This window comes from Ranitomeya variabilis, chromosome 1 (assembly GCF_051348905.1).
Source record: "Ranitomeya variabilis isolate aRanVar5 chromosome 1, aRanVar5.hap1, whole genome shotgun sequence".
NCBI classification, from domain to species: domain Eukaryota; kingdom Metazoa; phylum Chordata; class Amphibia; order Anura; family Dendrobatidae; genus Ranitomeya; species Ranitomeya variabilis.
The window spans coordinates 1,059,835,437-1,059,856,567 of record NC_135232.1 but is presented as its reverse complement, the minus strand read 5'-3'; the positions used below and the strand labels follow the sequence as shown (position 1 = coordinate 1,059,856,567).

At 45.4% G+C, this 21,131-nt stretch overlaps 1 protein-coding gene across 1 annotated transcript in view; it reads left to right on the top strand.

Annotated features, from left to right (window-relative positions):
• GRXCR1 (glutaredoxin and cysteine rich domain containing 1) overlaps positions 1-17,733 on the top strand; it is a 95,538-nt gene extending 77,805 nt beyond the window's left edge. Inside the window, exons 3-4 of the mRNA XM_077275452.1 lie at positions 14,495-14,560; positions 17,520-17,733. Of these exons, the coding sequence (XP_077131567.1) occupies positions 14,495-14,560; positions 17,520-17,699 (246 nt within the window). The 3' untranslated portion in view covers positions 17,700-17,733. The remainder of the gene's footprint in view (positions 1-14,494; positions 14,561-17,519) is intronic.
• Positions 17,734-21,131: the final 3,398 nt, after the last annotated feature.

The following is a 21,131-nucleotide window of genomic DNA, read 5'->3' as shown; positions in this document are numbered from 1 at the left end:
ACCTTTAGCGATGTTTGGTAGTTAGTCCAGGCTTGCAAATGCATGGTGGATAAATGTCTATGCATGCAACTTGTATTTAGACTTTTAAGATTCTGACCTCTGCTTAAGGTAGTTGAACATTTTTGACAGATGACTTTGCGCTGATCATTTGGATGTTGTTTAAAAAAATGCCAGACTGCACTCTTTCTACTATCGGATACCTTTTCAGGCATTGCAGACTGAGCTTCTTTAACCGGATGGCCACGCTGTCCTCCAACTGGTTTTGGTTTTGCCAAGCGTTTTTGGCCAGATACGGGCCCGGCAGATGGAACCTGTTGTGATGTTGATGCCTGCTGTGGCTCCTCCTCCTCAGAACTACTGCCGCCTGCACCCTGTTCCCCCAATGGCTGCCAATCGGGGTCAACAACTGGGTCATCTATGACCTCCTCTTCTATGTCGTGTGCAACTTCGTCTGTGTCACCGTGTAAGCCGGCTGACAGCTATGTCAACAGAAAAATACAAAAGTTATGGCTCTTAGAAGAAGGGGAGTAAAAAAAACAAAAGTGCCAAAAAAAGGGAAATGTCCCAGTCTGGAAGGCATTTGAAAAGGAAAAATTCAGGGAGCAAAGTAATATTTGGTTATTTTTATTCTCATTAAACTACAGTATATATATAGAGCTCCTTTATATTTTGGGATGTTTACCATTTCATAGATTTTATAGTATTGATACAATAGTGTTTATGGCTGTTGGTGATTAGCATGGCTGCACAGCACCACCTACCTAATAATCACAGACACTGCAGACGAAGAACTAGATATTAACATCATCTAGACATTATTATAGTTATACTGTTTGCCTTAAAATATTCCTAGACTGTGCTCTGTCTGTGGTAAGATGGGATGTCTATGCTCCAGCCCTGTAATCAAAGACTGTTGAGAACCAAATAAATAACGAAATACTGATACTGCCAACACAAATTGTTGCCCTATCCAAATATCTGACAATGTAATAGTCAAATATTAAAATGACCACAATTGAAAATAGAGCTCCAAATAATTATTTTTTTTAAATCAATAAAAACTGAAAGACTTGTGTAATCTCAACATCAAAGGTCCTAATAACCTATTTGCCCCAAATAGACACCATAGATTTGGTCTTCCCTTGAGACTGTCCCCTATGAGGGAGTTATAATGAGTTCAAACAAAATGTAATATTAAATGAAAGGAACCTGAGAGAACACAGGGTTAATTACTGAGTGCATTTTAAGGGTTGTCCGACTTCACCAAAATAACTTCAGAAATGACAGGGATGGTTATGGAATAAAATGATTTATACTCACCTGCTCTAAGTCCCGCCATCACTACAGCTTCAGTGGTCTCCACTAGGGTTGAGCGACTTTCATTTTTTTAAGATCGAGTCGGGTTTTGCGAAACCCGACTTTGTCCAAAGTCGAGTCGAGTGCAGTCGGCCGATTATCGTTAAAAGTCGGGGATCGACCGAAACACGAAACCCAATGCAAGTCAATGGGGAAGCATAGTCGGCAGTGAGTGGAGGCCAGGAAAACACCTACAGTGCCCATTTTAATGCCAAAAACATCCATTCTTGTTTCTGAAGCTTGTCAATCTTAATTAACTTTATAATAATAGTTGGGCATTGGAAATTGGGGGTCATTTGGCAAAAGTTGTGGGGGGTAGGGCTGGTTCAAGGTTTTAGTGGGCCCAGGAAACGTGGACTACGTCACGGCGGTGGAGAAGGGAGAGGTAAGTATGTCAAGTTTGCAAGTGCTGTGATCCTGAGCAAGCAGGGGGGGCCCACTCGTTGGCATTGGCACTGGCACAGGGCCCCTCAAAGTACAGCGGTGTGTTTGCACGGCGGGGGCGCCTCCCACCAGCAGCGACACTTTTGCGTACTCTGAGGGGCCCTGTGCCAGTGACGTCGCCAACGAGTATGTCACCCCACCTAATGAAGGAACCTGCACTTTCATCTGCACCTTCCTCTTTGTCCCTGTGTAAGGTGGTATAACATGCGGGAAGGGCAACCTTACTTTCAGCAGGGTCAGATTCTGGCTGTGTAGAGTACAAGGGGAATGTAGTGGTCTAGGTCAATGTACCAGCAGACTCATCTAGCAGTGGCTGGGCAATGGGCAGGATGAGGAGGAAACACAGATATAGGGCCAAAGAATAAAGTAGGCTAAATGCAGTTCAAAATTGGTAACAGGACTAAACAGGCGGCATTGCTTTGTTCAGTGGAGTAGCAAACCCAGGAGCAGCAGACACTGTTTTAAGGGCCCAACCACACTAGTAGGCCAAATGCAGTTTAATATCTGCTACTATAGGCCAAAAGCCTAAAGACTGAAGCTCAGCTTTATACAGTGGAGGACAACACCATGGAGCGGCAGACACCGTTAGTAGGCCGTAACCACCAATTTTTTGTTAAAAAAGCACTTAATGAGAGCCAGAAGGTTGAAGCTCAGACAAGGCAACCTGGAGGAGAACACCAAGGAGGAGGAGAACACTCAGGAGGAGGACAACACCAGGGAGCGGCAAACAGAGTTATTAAGCCCCAACCACCAATTTTTTTAAAAAAAGCACTTAATGAGAGCCAGAAGGTTGAAGCTCAGATTTAGACAGTTGAGGACAACACCAGGGAGCGGCAAACAGAGTTATTAGGCCCCAACCACCAATTTAAAAAAAAAAACCACTTAATGAGAGCCAGAAGGTTGAAGTTCAGATTTATTCAGTTGAGGACAACACCAGGGAGCGGCAAACCGAGTTATTAGGCCCCAACCACCAATTTTGTTTTTAAAAAAGCACTTAATGAGAGCCAAAAGGTTGAAGCTCAGATTTAGACAGTGGAGGACAATTTGAATTAGGGACTGCAGACAGACTTAGTAGGCTGTCCCCTGTGGACCATGCATCCACCACATTAACCCATTGCGCCGTAATGGACACGTAACCTTCTGTGGCCATGCCTACAGGTCCATGCGTCTGTTGTCAAGTGCACCTTTGTACTCACAGATTGCCAGAGTGCATGGACAATGGAGGTGGTGCTGGTGGAGGGCTGGGATGGCTTTTCTTGCAAAAGAAGTGTTGACTGGGTAGCTCGTAGCGTGGGACAGCGTAGTCCATCATGGCTTTTTTAATATTACATAAAATAAAGAAATAGCCTCTATGCACTTTAAAATAGGTTCCAGGGGTACACGGGCAGCATTGGTGTGATCAGCGGAGGAGGAGGATTGCAAGGAGGGACCGCAGACAGGCTTACTAGGCCTAAAATAACAAAAAGTAGGCTCAAGGCAGTTTTAAATCGGTTACATGGATACACAGGCAGCATTGTGGTCAGCGGAGGAGGAGGATTGCAAGGAGGGACCGCAGACAGGCTTACTAGGCCTAAAATAACAAAAAGTAGGCTCAAGGCAGTTTTAAATCGGTTACATGGATACACAGGCAGCATTGTGGTCAGCGGAGGAGGAAGATTGCAAGGAGGGACTGCAGACAGGCTTACAAGGCCTAAAATAACTAAAAATAGGCTCAAGGCAGTTTTAAATCGGTTACATGGATACACAGGCAGCATTGTGGTCAGCGGAGGAGGAGGATTGCAAGGAGGGACCGCAGACAGGCTTACTAGGCCTAAAATAACAAAAAGTAGGCTCAAGGCAGTTTTAAATCGGTTACATGGATACACAGGCAGCATTGTGGTCAGCGGAGGAGGAGGATTGAAAGGAGGGACCGCAGACAGGCTTACAAGGCCTAAAATAACTAAAAATAGGCTCAAGGCAGTTTTAAATCGGTTACATGGATACACCGGCAGCATTGTGGTCAGCGGAGGAGTAGGATTGCAAGGAGGGACCGCAGACAGGCTTACTAGGCCTAAAATAACAAAAAGTAGGCTCAAGGCAGTTTTAAATCGGTTACATGGATACACAGGCATCATTGTGGTCAGCGGAGGAGGAGGATTGCAAGGAGGGACCGCAGACAGGCTTACAAGGCCTAAAATAACTAAAAATAGGCTCAAGGCAGTTTTAAATCGGTTACATGGATACACAGGCAGCATTGTGGTCAGTGGAGGAGGAGGATTGCAAGGAGGGACCGCAGACAGGCTTACTAGGCCTAAAATAACAAAAAGTAGGCTCAAGGCAGTTTTAAATCGGTTACATGGATACACAGGCAGCATTGTGGTCAGCGGAGGAGGAGGATTGCAAGGAGGGACTGCAGACAGGCTTACTAGGCCTAAAATAACAAAAAGTAGGCTCAAGGCAGTTTTAAATCGGTTACATGGATACACAGGCAGCATTGTGGTCAGCGGAGGAGGATTGCAAGGAGGGACCGCAGACAGGCTTACTAGGCCTAAAATAAATAAAAATAGGCTCAAGGCAGTTTTAAATCGGTTACATGGATACACAGGCAGCATTGTGGTCAGCGGAGGAGGATTGCAAGGAGGGACCGCAGACAGGCTTACTAGGCCTAAAATAAATAAAAATAGGCTCAAGACACTTAGAGTTATCTCGCAGGGGTACACAGGCAGCATTGGTGTGGTCAGCGGAGGACGATTGCAAGGAGTGTCTGACACAGTTAGTACTCACAAAAAATAAATAGATGTTAATGTCTCGCCAAAAAACAAAAAAAAAAAAGTGTGGCATACTTAGGTACAGGCGTGGGCTCATCTGCTGAGTTTCTGACATAGTAATTTGGCAGTAAGTATTTACTGGTGTCAATATAGGACACTGACCCAGACTACTTTAACTAGCATCATAGATGTCAACAAATTGGTATTGTCAGTGCCAGGCATTGAATGATGTCAGCGCATAGACTAAACATTGGTGGAGCTGTGAGAGATAATTTTGCACGTGGTAGAGCACAGTTTGAGCTGGGGGGGGTGAACTCTCTTGTGGCCGGCGGTACCGTCCCAGGGCCCCTCATGTTACAACGGTGTGTCTGACGTTGGGTGCGCGCCACCACCGCCAGAGACACTTTATTGTACTATGAGGGACCCAGTGGCAGTGCTGTCGACCAAAAGCGGGCACACCCACCTCTTCAGACAAACGGCACTCTAACGGGTGCTTGCACCAAGTGGCGAGACCACGGCCCCATGGGGGGAATTTTCCCATTGAGGGAGGTGTAAACATGTCGTATGCTGGACAAACAGCTGCTGCAAATTAAGAGATTGGAACACTCAGTAAGACCAGTCCACAAGCAAGACCTTTTTATAGGAAAGCTAGGTGTCAGCCGGGAAAGGTGGGGCAAAATAATTTGAAATCCAGGAGTGGTTCATTTTAAGGAAGGTTAGATCATCCACATTTTGGGTAGCCAGACGAGTCCTTTTTTCGGTTAATATTGAACCAGCAGCACTGAATACTCTTTCTGATAGCACACTAGCTGCTGGGCAAGCAAGCTCCTGCAGTGCATATTCTGCCAATTCAGGCCAGGTGTCTAATTTGGATGCCCAGTAATCAAATGGGAATGACGGTTGAGGGAGAACATCGATAAGGGATGAAAAATAGTTAGTAACCATACTGGACAAATGTTGTCTCCTGTCACTTTGAATAGATGCTGCAGTACCTGTCCTGTCTGCGGTCATTGCGAAATCGCTCCACAACCTGGTCAGAAAACCCCTCTGTCCAACACCACTTCTGATTTGTGCACCTCTAACACCTCTGCCCTGTAGCCCCCTGCAGCTCGTGTGAGAACCATAACCGGCGCTGTGTGCTGGGAATGCCTGAATCAAACGGTCTACAAGAGTAGCTTGTTTGGTTGCTAATATTTGTTCGAGGTTCTCATGTGGCATAATATTTTGCAATTTGCCTTTATAGCGAGGGTCAAGGATGCAGGCCAACCAGTAATCGTCATCGCTCATCATTTTAATAATGCGTGGGTCCCTTTTGAGGATACGTAAGGCATAATCCGCCATGTGGGCCAAAGTTCCAGTTGTCAAATCTGCGGTTGTGCTGGTTTGAGGGGCAGTTACAGGCAAATCTACGTCACTTGTCTCCCTTAAAAAAACAGAACCCGGCCTTGCAACGCCACTAATTTCGGTTGGCCCAGGAGAAGCTTCCTCATTAAAAAAGTACTCATCCCCATCATCCTCCTCATCCTCCTCCTCCTCCTCTTCGCCCGCTACCGCGTCCTCTACACGGCCCTGACCAGACAATGGCTGACTGTCATCAAGGCTTTCCTCTTCCTCGGCTGCAGACGCCTGCTCCTTTATGTGCGTCAAACTTTGCATCAGCAGACGCATTAGGGGGATGCTCATGCTTATTATGGCGTTGTCTGCACTAACCAGCCATGTGCATTCCTCAAAACACTGAAGGACTTGACACAGGTCTTGTAGCTTCGACCACTGCACACCTGACAACTCCATGTCTGCCATCCAACTGCCTGCCCGTGTATGTGTATCCTCCCACAAAAACATAACAGCACGCCTCTGTTCACACAGTCTCTGAAGCATGTGCAGTGTGGAGTTCCACCTTGTTGCAACGTCGATGATTAGGTGATAGTTCTGCATACGGCTGGAGTGTACGGGCGAACGGCGGATATGCGAGCAAAGTCTGCGCACTTTGAGGAGCAGGTCGCGTAACCCCGGATAACTTTTCAGGAAGCACTGCACCACCAGGTTTAAGGTGTGAGTCAGGCAAGGAATGTGTTTCAGTTGGGAAAGGGCTATGGCAGCCATGAAATTCCTTCCGTTATCACTCACTACCTTGCCTGCCTCAAGATGTACAGTGCCCAGCCATGACTGAGTTTCTTTCTGCAAGAACTCGGACAGAACTTCCGCGGTGTGTCTGTTGTCGCCCAAACACTTCATTGCCAATACAGCCTGCTGACGCTTGCCACTAGCTGTCCCATAATGGCACACCTGGTGTGCAACAGTGGCAGCTGCGGATGGAGTGGATGTGCGACTGCGGTCTGTGGACGAGCTCTCGCTTCTGCAGGAGGATGAGGAAGAGGAGGAGGGGGGGCGAACGCCTACAGCCAACTCTTTCCTTGACCGTGGGCTAGGCAGAACTGTCCCAATATTGCTGTCCCCTGTGGACCCTGCATCCACCACATTCACCCAGTGTGCCGTGATGGACACGTAACGTCCCTGGCCATGCCTACTTGTCCATGCATCTGTTGTCAGGTGCACCTTTGTAGTCACAGACTGCCTGAGTGCATGGACGATGCGGTCTTTAACATGCTGTTGGAGGGCTGGGATGGCTTTTCTAGAAAAGAAGTGTCGACTGGGTAGCTCGTAGCGTGGTACAGCGTAGTCCATCAGTGCTTTGAAAGCTTCGCTTTCAACTAACCGGTAGGGCATCATCTCTAATGAGATTAGTCTAGCAATGTGGGCGTTCAAACCCTGTGTACGCGGATGCGAGGATGAGTACTTCCTTTTCCTAACGAGAGTCTCATGAAGGGTGAGCTGGACTGGAGAGCTGCATACGGTGGAACTAGCGGGGGTGCCGGTGGACATGGGTGACTGAGAGAGGGTTGGAGATGGTATTCTTGCCGGTGCCCTACATGCAGTGTTTCCTACTACTAACCTGGTGATTCCCTGACTGCTTTGGCCTGGCGACGAAAGCTGCACAGATACTGCAGGTGGTGCGGGAAATGGTGGGCTTACAGGGAGGGAAGGGATGTAGCGTTGCTGACTAGCTTCATTGGCCGAGGGTGCTGCAACCTTTAGCGATGTTTGGTAGTTAGTCCAGGCTTGCAAATGCATGGTGGATAAATGTCTATGCATGCAACTTGTATTTAGACTTTTAAGATTCTGACCTCTGCTTAAGGTAGTTGAACATTTTTGACAGATGACTTTGCGCTGATCATTTGGATGTTGTTTAAAAAAATGCCAGACTGCACTCTTTCTACTATCGTATACCTTTTCAGGCATTGCAGACTGAGCTTCTTTAACCGGATGGCCACGCTGTCCTCCAACTGGTTTTGGTTTTGCCAAGCGTTTTTGGCCAGATACGGGCCCGGCAGATGGAACCTGTTGTGATGTTGATGCCTGCTGTGGCTCCTCCTCCTCAGAACTACTGCCGCCTGCACCCTGTTCCCCCAATGGCTGCCAATCGGGGTCAACAACTGGGTCATCTATGACCTCCTCTTCTATGTCGTGTGCAACTTCGTCTGTGTCACCGTGTAAGCCGGTGGTATAGCGTTCGTGACGGGGCACCATAGTCTCCGCTGGTTTTGATTCTGCCTCAGTACACTGCGAGGGCAATGTTCTGGTCTGAGTCAAAGGAACAGCATAGTAATCTGGCTGTGGCTGTGCATCTGTGCACTCCATGTCCGATTCAACTTTGAATGGGCATGGCCTGTTAACTGTTTCACTGTCTAACCCAGGAATGGTATGTATAAAGAGCTCCATGGAGTAACCTGTTGTGTCGACTGACGCATCCTTCACTGTTGTTCTGGGTGAAGGACACAAGGAAGAGACTTGTTCCTGACCGGGAGCATCCACTGACGATGCACTGCTCTGACATTTGGCACTTTCCGAGGAGGAGGCGAAAGAGCTAGAGGCAGAGTCAGCAATGAAAGCCAATACTTGTTCCTCCTGCTCCGGCTTCAAAAGTGGTTTTCCTACTCCCAGAAAAGAGAGCGTTCGAGGCCTTGTGTAGCCAGACAACAAACCTGGCTCAACAACTCGAGACTTAGGTGCTGTACTGCTTTTACCACGACCACCTGATGCTCCACCGCCACTACCATCATTACCAGCTGACAATGACCGCCCACGGCCACGACCTCTTCCACTAGACTTCCTCATTGTTTTCAAAACGTAACCAAAGTAACGGCATTTGTTACTGTAAAACAACTTAAAAGGTGAACTCAAACTTCTGTAGGATTTATATATACCTTTATAGGTGCCTGACACTGAAAGGAAAATCAGGCCCAATGTTACACACTAGGTTTTCTGTGCCCCAATAATTTGAGACAGATGGCACACACAGGACCGGCACTCAAGCAGAAATGCCAATCTTAATCTCCCACTATTTTTTTTTTACAGGGAGAATTTACCCCCCCCAAAAAAATGGCCCAATATTACACACTGGTTTTCGGTGGCACACAAGGAGAGACAGATGCCACACGCAGGACTGGCACAGAGGCAGACTTGCCAATCTTTATCTCCCACTATTAATTTTTTTTTTTACAGGGAGAATTTACCAAAAAAAAAAAATGGCCCAGTATTACACACTGGTTTTCGGTGGCACATAAGGAGAGACAGATGCCACACACAGCACTGGCACAGAGGCAGACTTGCCAATCTTTATCTCCCACTATTAATTATTTTTTTTACAGGGAGAATTTACAAAAAAAAAATAAAAATGGCCCAATATTACACACTGGTTTTCGGTGGCACACAAGGAGAGACAGATGCCACATACAGGACTGGCACAGAGATAGACTTGCCAATCTTTATCTCCCACTATTAATTATTTTTTTTACAGGGAGAATTTACAAAAAAAAAAAAAATGGCCCAATATTACACACTGGTTTTCGGTGGCACACAAGGAGAGACAGATGCCACACACAGGACTGGCACAGAGGCAGACTTGCCAATCTTTATCTCCCACTATTAATTTATTTTTTTACAGGGAGAATTTACCAAAAAAAAAAAATGGCCCAATATTACACACTGGTTTTCGGTGGCACACAAGGAGAGACAGATGCCACACACAGGACTGGCACAGAGGCAGATTTGCCAATCTTTATCTCCCACTATAATTTTTTTTTTTTACAGGGAGAATTTACCAAAAAAAAAAATGGCCCAATATTACACACTGGTTTTCGGTGGCACACAAGGAGAGACAGATGCCACACACAGCAATGGCACAGAGGCAGACTTGCCAATCTTTATCTCCCACTATTTATTTTATTTTTTTTTCAGGGAGAATTAAAAAAAACAAACAAAAAAAACCCAATATTACACATTAGGTTTTCTGTGGCACACAATGAGAGACAGATGCCACACACAGCACTGGTACAGAGGCAGACTTGCCAATCTTTATCTCCCTGCAGTAATCTCAGAAAAGTATGGCAGGCAGCTATAAAAAGGACTGCTGCACACAAAAGTGTGGACAAACAAACAAGATAGCTGTGCAGAAAGGAAGGAACAACAGGATTTGTGCTTTGAAAAAAGCAGTTGGTTTGCACAGCGGCGTACACACACAGCAACGCAGCTATCAGGGAGCCTTCTAGGGCAGCCCAATGAGCTACAGCGCTGAGGAAAAAAAATGTAGCTTCCACTGTCCTGCAAACAAAAGGTGGTGTTGGACAGTGGAAATCGCTACAGCACAGGCGGTTTGGGGGTGAATGTACCCTGCCTAACACTATCCCTGCTTCTGACGAAGCAGCAGCAACCTCTCCCTATGCTCAGATCAGCAGCAGTAAGATGGCGGTCGGTGGGAACGCCCCTTTATAGCCCCTGTGACGCCACAGAAAGCAAGCCAATCACTGCAATGCCCTTCTCTAAGATGGTGGGGACTGAGATCTATGTCATCACGCTGCCCACACTCTGCGTCCACCTTCATTGGCTGAGAAATGGCGCTTTTAGCGTCATTGAAACGCGACTTTGGCGTGAAAGTCGCGTACCGCATGGCCGACCCCACACAGGGATCGGGTCGGGTTTCATGAGACGCCGACTTTTGGCAAAAGTCGGCGACTTATGAAAATGAACGATCCGTTTCGCTCAACCCTAGTCTCCACCAGGACAGGGGGAGATAATGTCTTATTCGCCTGAATGCTGCAGCAAATCATAAGCCTTAGGGGACAGTTGATTGAAGAACAGGATGTCCAGGTTTCCTATTCTGGCTTTAGAGGGGCAGGGTTAAAAGTGATAATTAAACTTTATTTCATAGCTATCTCTGCCCTTTACAAATATTTTAGGTGAAGTCAGATAACCCATATAAGTAGGGAAGTTACTAGTTTATTTGCATTCACTGCAGCTCCTGTGAACCACCTCAGTGTACAAGCATCTGCTGTATAGTCATATTGCCTGAACCGTAATGATTTCTTATATAGTACCGTCAGTTTCAAGGTTTTCTAAATTTCCTTGCATCAAATCTTACCCATTGCATGCATTGTGCATGCAGCAGTGTTGTGCATCTGATACAAAATAATGAAGAGAAAATAGTGAAGGCTCTCACCAAAGATAAAGATGCTCTTTATTCAGAAGAAGGTCCTCCAGCCCATAGAAGCGTAAGTACACAAAAAATGGTGGCACTACTCCTGCTTGTCTTCCACTGGCCATATGTGCTTTTAACTTTCATAAAAATAAGGAAATTTTCTTTTTTATATCTTTGGTGATTGCCTTCACTTTTTTTTTCTCCTTTTACTTATACACAATACTGCTGCATGCACTATACATCCACCCTTAGCTCTTCTACACACATGCAACTCTCCTACATACACACAGCTATGCTACATACATACACACATCTCTGCTGCATCACTACACATACAGCTCTGTTATGCACACCTTTGCTTAACTCTGTTGTAATGCTGCGTTAGCACCATACGCAGTGAAGAGGCAGTGACACACAAAATTCCAATATAAAGTCTCTTTAATGTGTTTCCTCACAGTATTAAAGTCCAATTCACACACAAGTGCATATGATTAGTGCTCAGTTCATAGCACTACATATAATATGGTTTTTAGATTGCAGTCCCTAAACACGACGGACCTCCCCTTGTCCAGTATCCGTGGGGCGACCGCACACCATATTAAAGTCCCCAAACACAGCCATACATGTTGCAGGCACTACACACGCCAGTCCTCCTCTGACTAGTTCCTGTGGGTATCCTGCATCGCTGTATCACAGTCTCTTTACGTACACAGCCCAGGATATCCTCCGGATAGCAGCCGGGCACCATATCCACCTGTTTGCAATCGTTACACATGCCAGTCCTCTTTTGGACACAGGACATCCACCTTCGGTACACCTCCGGATGCAGGACTGTCCACATCCAACTTTTTCGGGCACAGGACATCCACCTCCAGTTCACCTCCGAGCACAGGACTGTCCACATCCGAGACCAGTTACCATGGATGACTTGCATCACTGTATACCCTGCAGTATGCTGCCTCACACACACAGCCAGCGCTCGGCAGGCCTCTGCTCTGCACACCAGCACACATCAGACTGACACTGACGTTGCATCTGACACCTGACACACCCATAACCCTTACTGCAGGGTTTTTAACAAACAAAACTGTGGCTTTCAGCCACATGGAAAACCCAGACTGGACATCCATGACTGCCATGCACACCTATGAACTTCATCTGCTTCCATGCGCAACCTGGGGAGAACACACAGCCCTACCTGTGGCACGAGTCACTGGCTCAATATCCTCCCCCCCTGTTCATACCTGTGGGTTTGAACACTTGTTATCTCGTATGAGCGCTAGACAGGGCATCCATATGACCCTGTGACTTCCCCGCCCAAAGCAACATTTTCAGTCTCTCCTGCCAATGCCTCTAGGGGGAGCCTATTGGGATTACACTCTGACCTTAATTTGGTGACCCATATGGCAGGTATCTCAACATTTTTGGGTTCTACTCCTGACACAACACATAAGCGCATTCTCTGCTGCTTCCACTGCAGCTCCTGCTGCTGCAGAACCCCTTGCTGCAACTGCAGCTCATCCGCAACACAGACTTCATGGACCCGCCGATCCACAGTAAATCTTCATAACCCCATCGAGTTACCGCCAAAAGCCTTCAATCTTATTGGCCCCGCTGAGCCACAGCAAGCTGTCTTGAAACATTTTTTCCAGCAGATTTGCACAACGCTATGCAGCACGCTTTGGGGTATGCCTCAGTTCACACAGCCGCATTCTCCACCATATGTAATGCTGCAGTAGCACCGAAAGCAGTGAAGAGGCAGTGACCCACAAATTTAGAACACAAAGTCTCTTTAATGTGTTTCCTCAAAGCATTAAAGTCCAATTCACACACAAGTGCATATTATTAGTGCTCAGTTCACACCAGTTCATAGCACTACATATCATAAGGTTTTTAGATTGCAGTCTCTAAACACGCCGGACCTCTCCTTGTCTAGTATCCGTGGGGCGACCGCACACCATATTAAAGTCCCCAAACACAGTTTTACATGTTGAAGACACTACACACGCCAGTCCTCCTCTGACTAGTTCCAATGGGTGTCCTGCATCGCTGTATCACAGTCTCTTTACTCACACACGCGTACACAGCCCAGGATATCCTCCGGATAGCAGATGGGCACCATATCCACCTTTTTGCAATCGTTACACATGCCAGTCCTCTTTTGGGCACACCTCTGGGCACAGGACTGTCCACATCCAAGACCAGTTACCACGGACGACTTGCATCGCTGTATACGCTGCGGGTGCCAGGCTATTCAGCTGCCATAGCTGCTGTCTCCGCAGGCCTGTGCTGCTTCACTCCCACAGCCAGCGCTCTGCAGGCGTCTGCTCTGCACACCACTACACACCAGACTGACACTGAAGTTGCACCTGACACTTGACACCTGGCACACCCATACCCCTTACTGCAAGGTTTTAGCAAACCTGTGGCTTTCAGCCACATGGAAAACCCAGACCGGAAATCTGTGACTGCCATGCACACCTATGGACTTCACTCGTCTCCATGCACAACCTGGGGAGAACACACAGTGACCTCTACCTTTGACACGAGTCACTACCTCACACCGTGTATACATTACCACATTTTGAAGCTTTTTGCAGGCCTGTGACTGATAATAATGTGCAAGTTCTAGTAGCTTCTTTCCTGCCCTGCACGATCAGGCTGATGAGTGTTGGGCAAAAGAAAGGAGAACTGTGCTGCTGCATAGTTCTCCCAGTGATTGGGAATGTGGTGTCAGTGTTTTCCTCGATAATGGGAAACTTCCTACAGACTATAAGACAAACTTTTTAGTAATATTTTTTCTTATTAAAAATTGCATAATATACGAAATATGTGATATAAACTGGTATACTAAATATTTGCAAACCAAAAAAGTAAAAGATTGTGGAATGAACGGCACGAGAGGAGTACAGTACACGATCAGTACTTGGATACACGTGAAACCAATTTCACAGCCTGCACGATCTCCCAGGGTTTAAGGTGCTCAGCATAAATAGCATATAGTCTAATGAACAAATAGTAGAAACAAATGCGGCACTCACCCTTTTATGCTTGTGAAATCGTGCTGTTTTTATTGGACCGACATGAAAAAGTTGTTACATGTCCATGTGATGAATCAGGCGTACAGGAGGGTGCGGGGAGAAAGGAGGTGAACGACGGCCGTTTCGCACAAGATGTGCTTCAACGGGTCCAGGGGGCTCCTGTGCGCCTGATTCATCACATGGACATGTAATAACTTTTTCATGTAGGTCCAATAAAAACAGCACGATTTCACAAGCATAAAAGGGTGAGTGCCGCATTTCTTTCTACTAAATATTTGCAAGTTTTGTACATTTTCATTTCTATTCCACAGTAAAAGAGACAACTGTTCAATGATTAACGTTCTTATTGATTCTATTATATGTTGTTGCAGGGTGCTGAAAAAATACTATCAATGAATGAATCAGGAGAACTTCAGGACCTGCTCATGAAGATTGAGGTGAATGATCTGTGTGAGGTGACCTTTCCCATATACCTCCGGCAACATCTAGGCATGCACGCCTGTGAGCGCACACATGGGTGCTACGTGGTTTTGCCTAAATTATTAGAGTCTGTTTCAATAATATACTGTATATAGAGTTTCATTTATTGCTTTCATAGCTGTGAATGCACCATAGTATAAAATATTTTACCAAGATAATTAATTGTATATACATAGCGGTATCAGAGTGGCCCAAACTATGGCTCCTTATCCATCATGAGCATACAACTCCCAGTATTATAGATGAGTGCACCAGGCAAAAAATGTAATGTCCCTTATTGTGGGGTCCCTCTAAGCGCCAGATCATAATAAACCAAAAAAAAGGAAAAAATAGATTAAATTCTTATACTCACCTCATTCTTTACCTTTATGGCTGCTTCCACTTCATCTTGCCTGCTGTCCGGTCCTCGGCACCTCTGTCGCATTGTATCTCCAGCCTGGCATTTACTCAATGCTGGTGCTTCGGGATGCAGGCCACGAGTTAAAGGAAGTTTTTAATATCATAAAATTGCAGTCCAATCTGCTGGCACCATGTTACAGAGCAGGGGGAGCTGAGCAGATTGATATATCATTTTGTGAGAAAAGACTCAGTATAACCTGTATTTTAATCATGTAATCCTCTTCTATTTTCGGCTCAGTGGATGGTCCTATCAGTAATTGATATTAATCCCTGTATACACCCTTATACAAAGGAGGCTGTCAGTCATTGATAGGACCGCCCACTGGACTGAAAACCCCAGAAAGAGCAAAGATTTAATTGATGAAATCATAGATTGAACTGAATCGTTTCTCAAGCTATATATCAATCTACTTAGCTCCCCTTCTCTATAACATGGTGTCTGCAGACTGGATTGCATTTTCATGATGACCGGTTCACTTTAAGTTTGCATGTGCAGTTACCTCAATGGTTTGCGGCCAGAAGTCAGTGCCCAGTGTTCACCCTTGGCTAGGACTTCTTGCCATGAGTAGACCCTGAAGCATGTGCAGTGAACACTAGGCCGTAGGTACGACACCACCGAGGCACAGAGGACTAGAGAGCTGGTAGGCAGCAGCAGGGGTTGGCAGAGAAGGGAGAAATGAGGGATGATATTTTTTTTATTTTTAACCTTCTGCCGGCCCAAACAACTGGCTGCCGTTTTGCTGAATTTGGATAGTGTGAATTACTGTAAAACTATCTATTGTCTCCAGAAAGTGGATTTATGTAAAATCCTGGAATACAATTCCCCTTGAATAAATCTGCCCATCTCTACCCAGCAAGCTTCAGCAGTTGTGAGTTGTTTAATAGTAATGAATATTGTGGATCAGCCATGTCCACAAGACTGCAAGAGCTGCTTACTAGGTAAATGCTCTAGTCTGGTCTATAAATCCGCACTCACATAGTCTAACATTGGTCCGTGCGCCATCTGTGTGTAATGGGGGCCAGGGTGGTAGTCATGGCGAGGGGCTTCTGTACTTCCATTGCACCCCGGCACCCCGCTGCATTAATAAGCTGTTCTTTCTCTGGTGTGCTGTGTTTGCAATGTATTTCACCCACCTGTGGGTCAGCATTCCCATCAGACTGCAAAGTCCCGATTTGTCTCAGCAACACACAATTATTCTCAAAGTCCAGATTAATTTTCAACAGAACTTTACTTAATTCATTCAGCTTCATTACAGACAGCATCCAACAGTCCTCACAAGTCACAGATGTTCCACCTTCTAATAAGGCCCCTTTCACACATCAGTTTTTTGCAGTCACAATCCATTGGCTCGATGAATCAACGGATCCATCGCAGATTGTGAAAAACTGATGCGACGGATTCATTTTTTCGATGGATCCAACTAGCGGATCAGGCTACTTGGATTCAAAATAAATTGGAGCATGCTCAGTTAAATAAACATTACTTTGTCCGTTGTCTCCGGCCGCCGGACAAACAATTTTCAATGGATCCGGCGAACAACGGATGAAACGTGAGGCCATCCGCAATCTGTCGCTAATACAAGTCTATGAGAAAGAAACAGATCCGGCAGCATCAGTCGCCGGATTCGTTTTTTTTCAAAATTTGATGGATTGAGACTGATAGCAAATAACTGATGTGTGAAAGGTGTCTCTGGTCTTCCTTAACAACACATCATCTGGTACTGTGATCTCCATTCCCGCAGTCTGGATTTCCGGTCTACCTGAGCCCGGTGTTCCCCGTTCACTTTCCCATTCCTTGAGCGAAATTACAGGATTACGCTTCTAATTCTTGTCAGACATCACGGGAGTTCCCAAAGGCCTAACCGCTGACCTCTCCAACTGCCCAGATCACACCAGTCACAAAGACGGACGTGTCATCTTTCTAATCATCTAGACCAATCCTCCTCACAGACTCGTTCCTCTCACAACCTGACAGCTCTGCTGAACTCTACTAACAGAAATTACCTCAGGGAGACACTCTTCCCGCCTCTACACTGGCCCCTTCCCCTTTTACAACTGTCACAACTCCGGCTGAAGCCAGTTCTTATCTCAATCTAATCTCCTACTCTACAGTGCCCCCAGTGTTCTAACCCGCAACTACACTGCCATAACCCTTACCAATGCTGATGTACCACTGCCACTGACTGTCCCTATTTTTGTCCCTAACGCACAAATATCAGAACAGTGTCAGCTATTATTATATTATACAGTGTCAACTACCATATATTACACAGGGCACACAGTAAACACAAAATATACCCGGTTTCATTAGGTAAACATGTACAGGAGTACAGGGCCCAAACCAGCCGCATGCACACCCCCTTACATGAGTGTGGCCCGTTGCATACATGGACAGCACATGAACCGAAATAAAGGCAGTGTGAACATGCTCTAACAGTGTACATTACGTGCTATACACTTGACCCCAATAGTGACTACATCTACTGTAGTAATATTTTTCTGTCTCTTTTTTTGCAGAGAGTGCAGCACCCTCACGCATGTGCCTCTTGTGGGGGTTTTGGCTTCCTTCCTTGTCTAGTGTGCCATGGAAGCAAGATGTCAGTGTTCCGAAACTGCTTCACGGACTCTTTTAAGGCTTTAAAGTGCACAGCGTGCAATGAGAACGGGCTACAGCGCTGTAAAAGCTGCACGGGTTGAGACAAAAAAGAAAAATGTCGCTTCATTCATTTTGAGATACATCATTTCTTACACATTTTTTAAGGTCCTATTTGCAGAAATAAAGTCAATTTGTACATATAAGTTTCTCTTTTTTTATTGTTATAAATGAACAGTCAATTTAAGGCGCATCTAGACTTATAAATCACAATGCATCTGGATGCTGAAGGCCTTATGTTTGACTGGACACAGTACTATAAAAAGATAGAAATAGCTTTTTTGGCAATTTATAGACAGGCAAATTACTATTCTGATGACATAAGGGTTTTATTATCTCACATAGGACCCATAAGGCTACATAATAGGAAAATTACTAGTGATGAGCGAGTGTACTCGTTGCTCGGGTTTGCCCAAGCATGCTTGGGTGGTCTCCGAGTATTTGTGAGTGCTTGGAGATTTAGTTTTTGTCGACAGCTGCATAATTTGCGGCTGCTAGCCAGCCTGAATACATGTGGGGATTGCCTGGTTGTTAGGGAAACCCCACAAGTATTCAGGCTGTCTAGCAGCTGCAAATCATGCAGCTGAGTTGACAAAAAACTAAATCTCCAAGCACTAACACATACTCGGAGATCACCTGAGCATGCTCTGGAAAACCCGAGCAACGAGTATACTCACTCATCAATAAAAATTACCTGTTTACAATATGCCAACGAGAGATTTTAATAATTTGCCCAGCTCTACTAACAGAGAGTAGTTTTCAAAATGAAGGCCATCTGAAAATTGATTCGATACTATGTTAATGAGCCAGAAAACACGCTGAGACATGCTGGAATTTAGCTATACTGTGTTTCCTCGACAATAAAACCTATCCCAAAAGTAAGTCCTAACATGATTTTACAGGATTTTTGAAATATGCTTGAAATATAAGTCTTACTCCAAAAATAAGCCAGAGTTACAGTCAGGGCCAGCGTTAGGGAAGCCCTAACCCATTTTACAGAGCAAAAATAAATTAAGACCTGGTCTTGTTTTAGGGGAAAAAAGGTAGTTGATGAAAGAAAAAAGTGAATGACATGCAGTTTATGGTATTGTGAATGTAGGTATTCAGATAAGAGACCAGACACTAAACCACCAATTACATGGGACTAAAAACATTAAAACCCAATGCTCCAAATATTGAGAAACAAAGCCGATAGTCACCAAAAACGGAGCATCAAATAATGAGACTCTAGAGAATGAGGCGCTAAGTCACTGGACCACAAGAACTGTAAGAGCAGATCAATGGATGCTAAGCTATGTAGCCAAAAACATTTGGAAATCAAAGATTTGACATTTTCTCAGGTGTGAAAAGCACCATTAGAAGATGCACATGAAAACCAGTAGGATTTTACTACTGAAATTAGTGGTATGTCTTATGGGTCACATTAAAGATGATGCCTGTTTTATAAATTGTATAGACGTGCCCCAAATGCATTTCCAGAAGAACCACAAAACGTATTTCTTCACAAAAGGTATCAATATAATCAGCATTACAGCGCCATTACAACCATGTCTTTACTTTACATTACCAAATCGTGCCAACTGGTTCTCTTACAGATATTCCAATTTAATTGCATCATATGTCAAAAAATGCTTGTTCCACATCTGGGTCCTTCACTTACTGGATAAACAGGAGTCTGAATTCTACATGCCCTCTCCATAGATGTCCATGAGTATATATTTTGAAGGACAACAACTACTTACGTAGCTTGTGACCCACACCTATCGGGTATTTATGGTGTATTATGTGGATATGTTATAAATGCCTAACATGGGAAAACCCCTTTAAATAAGGCATGTCAACATTTCAAAAGTGGCAAGTTTTTTATCTTATTTTATTCATGATGCTTCTCTTGTATTTAATTTTTTTTAAATCTGACATATTGTTCAAGAGATATAGGCCTTTTTCTTTTATTCAAAATGTCATCATCCTTAAAAGGAGGCCTGGCTTACAGCTTCTCTGGCGGTGTGTTTTTAGACTGCTCTGCATTATTACCTCTTTGAGCCATACCCCCTTGGTAAAGACAGAAATATTAACATTCAGTAAAAAGGTCCATATCTCGGAAAAAAATGGAATACTCAGTGGAGCAAAGGGAATAAAATTAGAGCAAAAATTGGCCATTTTTGACCTGGTGACAGGTCGTCTTTCATTGACAGCTATTGTAGGGTTTTTAAAGGGGTTTCTGGGACTACTGTATTATTATTATTATTATTATTATTATTATTTATTGTTATAGCGCCATTTATTCCATGGCGCTTTACAAGTGAGGAGGGGTATACATAATAACAAGTACAATAATCTTGAACAATACAAGTCATAACTGGTACAGTAGGAGAGAGGACCCTGCCCGCGAAGGCTCACAATCTACAAGGGATGGGTGAGAATACAGTAGGTGAGGGTAGAGCTGGTCATGCAGCGGTTTGGTCGATCGGTGGTTACTGCAGGTTGTAGGCTTGTCGGAAGAGGTGGGTCTTCAGATTCTTTTTGAAGGTTTCGATGGTGGGCGAGAGTCTGATGTGTTGTGGTAGAGGGTTCCAGAGTAGGGGTGATACGCGAGAGAAATCTTGTATGCGATTGTGGGAAGAGGAGATAAGAGGGGAGTAGAGAAGGAGATCTTGTGAGGATCGGAGGTTGCGTGTAGGAAAGTACCGGGAGATGAGGTCGCAGATGTAAGGAGGAGACAGGTTGTGGATGGCTTTGTACGTCATGGTTAGGGTTTTGTACTGGAGTCTCTGGGCAATGGGGAGCCAGTGAAGGGATTGACAGAGGGGAGAGGCCGGAGAATAGCGGGGGGACAGGTGGATTAGTCGGGCAGCAGAGTTTAGAATAGATTGGAGGGGTGCGAGAGTGTTTGAGGGGAGGCCACAGAGCAGAAGGTTGCAGTAGTCAAGGCGAGAGATGATGAGGGCATGGACTAGGGTTTTTGCAGATTCTTGGTTGAGGAATGAACGGATTCGTGCAATATTTTTGAGTTGAAGTCGGCAGGAAGTGGAAAGGGCTTGGATATGTGGTTTGAAGGAGAGATCAGCGTCAAGGATTACCCCGAGGCAGCGAGCTTGTGGGACTGGGGAGAGTGGGCAGCCATTTACTGTAATGGATAGGTTCGTTGGGGGGGTCACGTGAGATGGGGGAAAGATGATGAATTCTGTTTTGTCCATGTTAAGTTTCAGAAATCTAGCGGAGAAGAAGGATGAAATAGTGGACAGACATTGAGGGATTCTGGTTAGTAGGGAGGTGATATCTGGTCCAGAGATGTAGATCTGTGTGTCATCAGCATAGAGGTGATACTGAAAGCCATGAGATTCTATGAGCTGTCCCAGGCCAAAGGTGTAAATGGAGAAGAGCAGGGGCCCAAGGACTGAACCTTGTGGGACTCCGACAGATAGGGGGCGAGGTGAGGAGGTGGTGTGTGAGTGGGAGACGCTGAATGTCCGGTC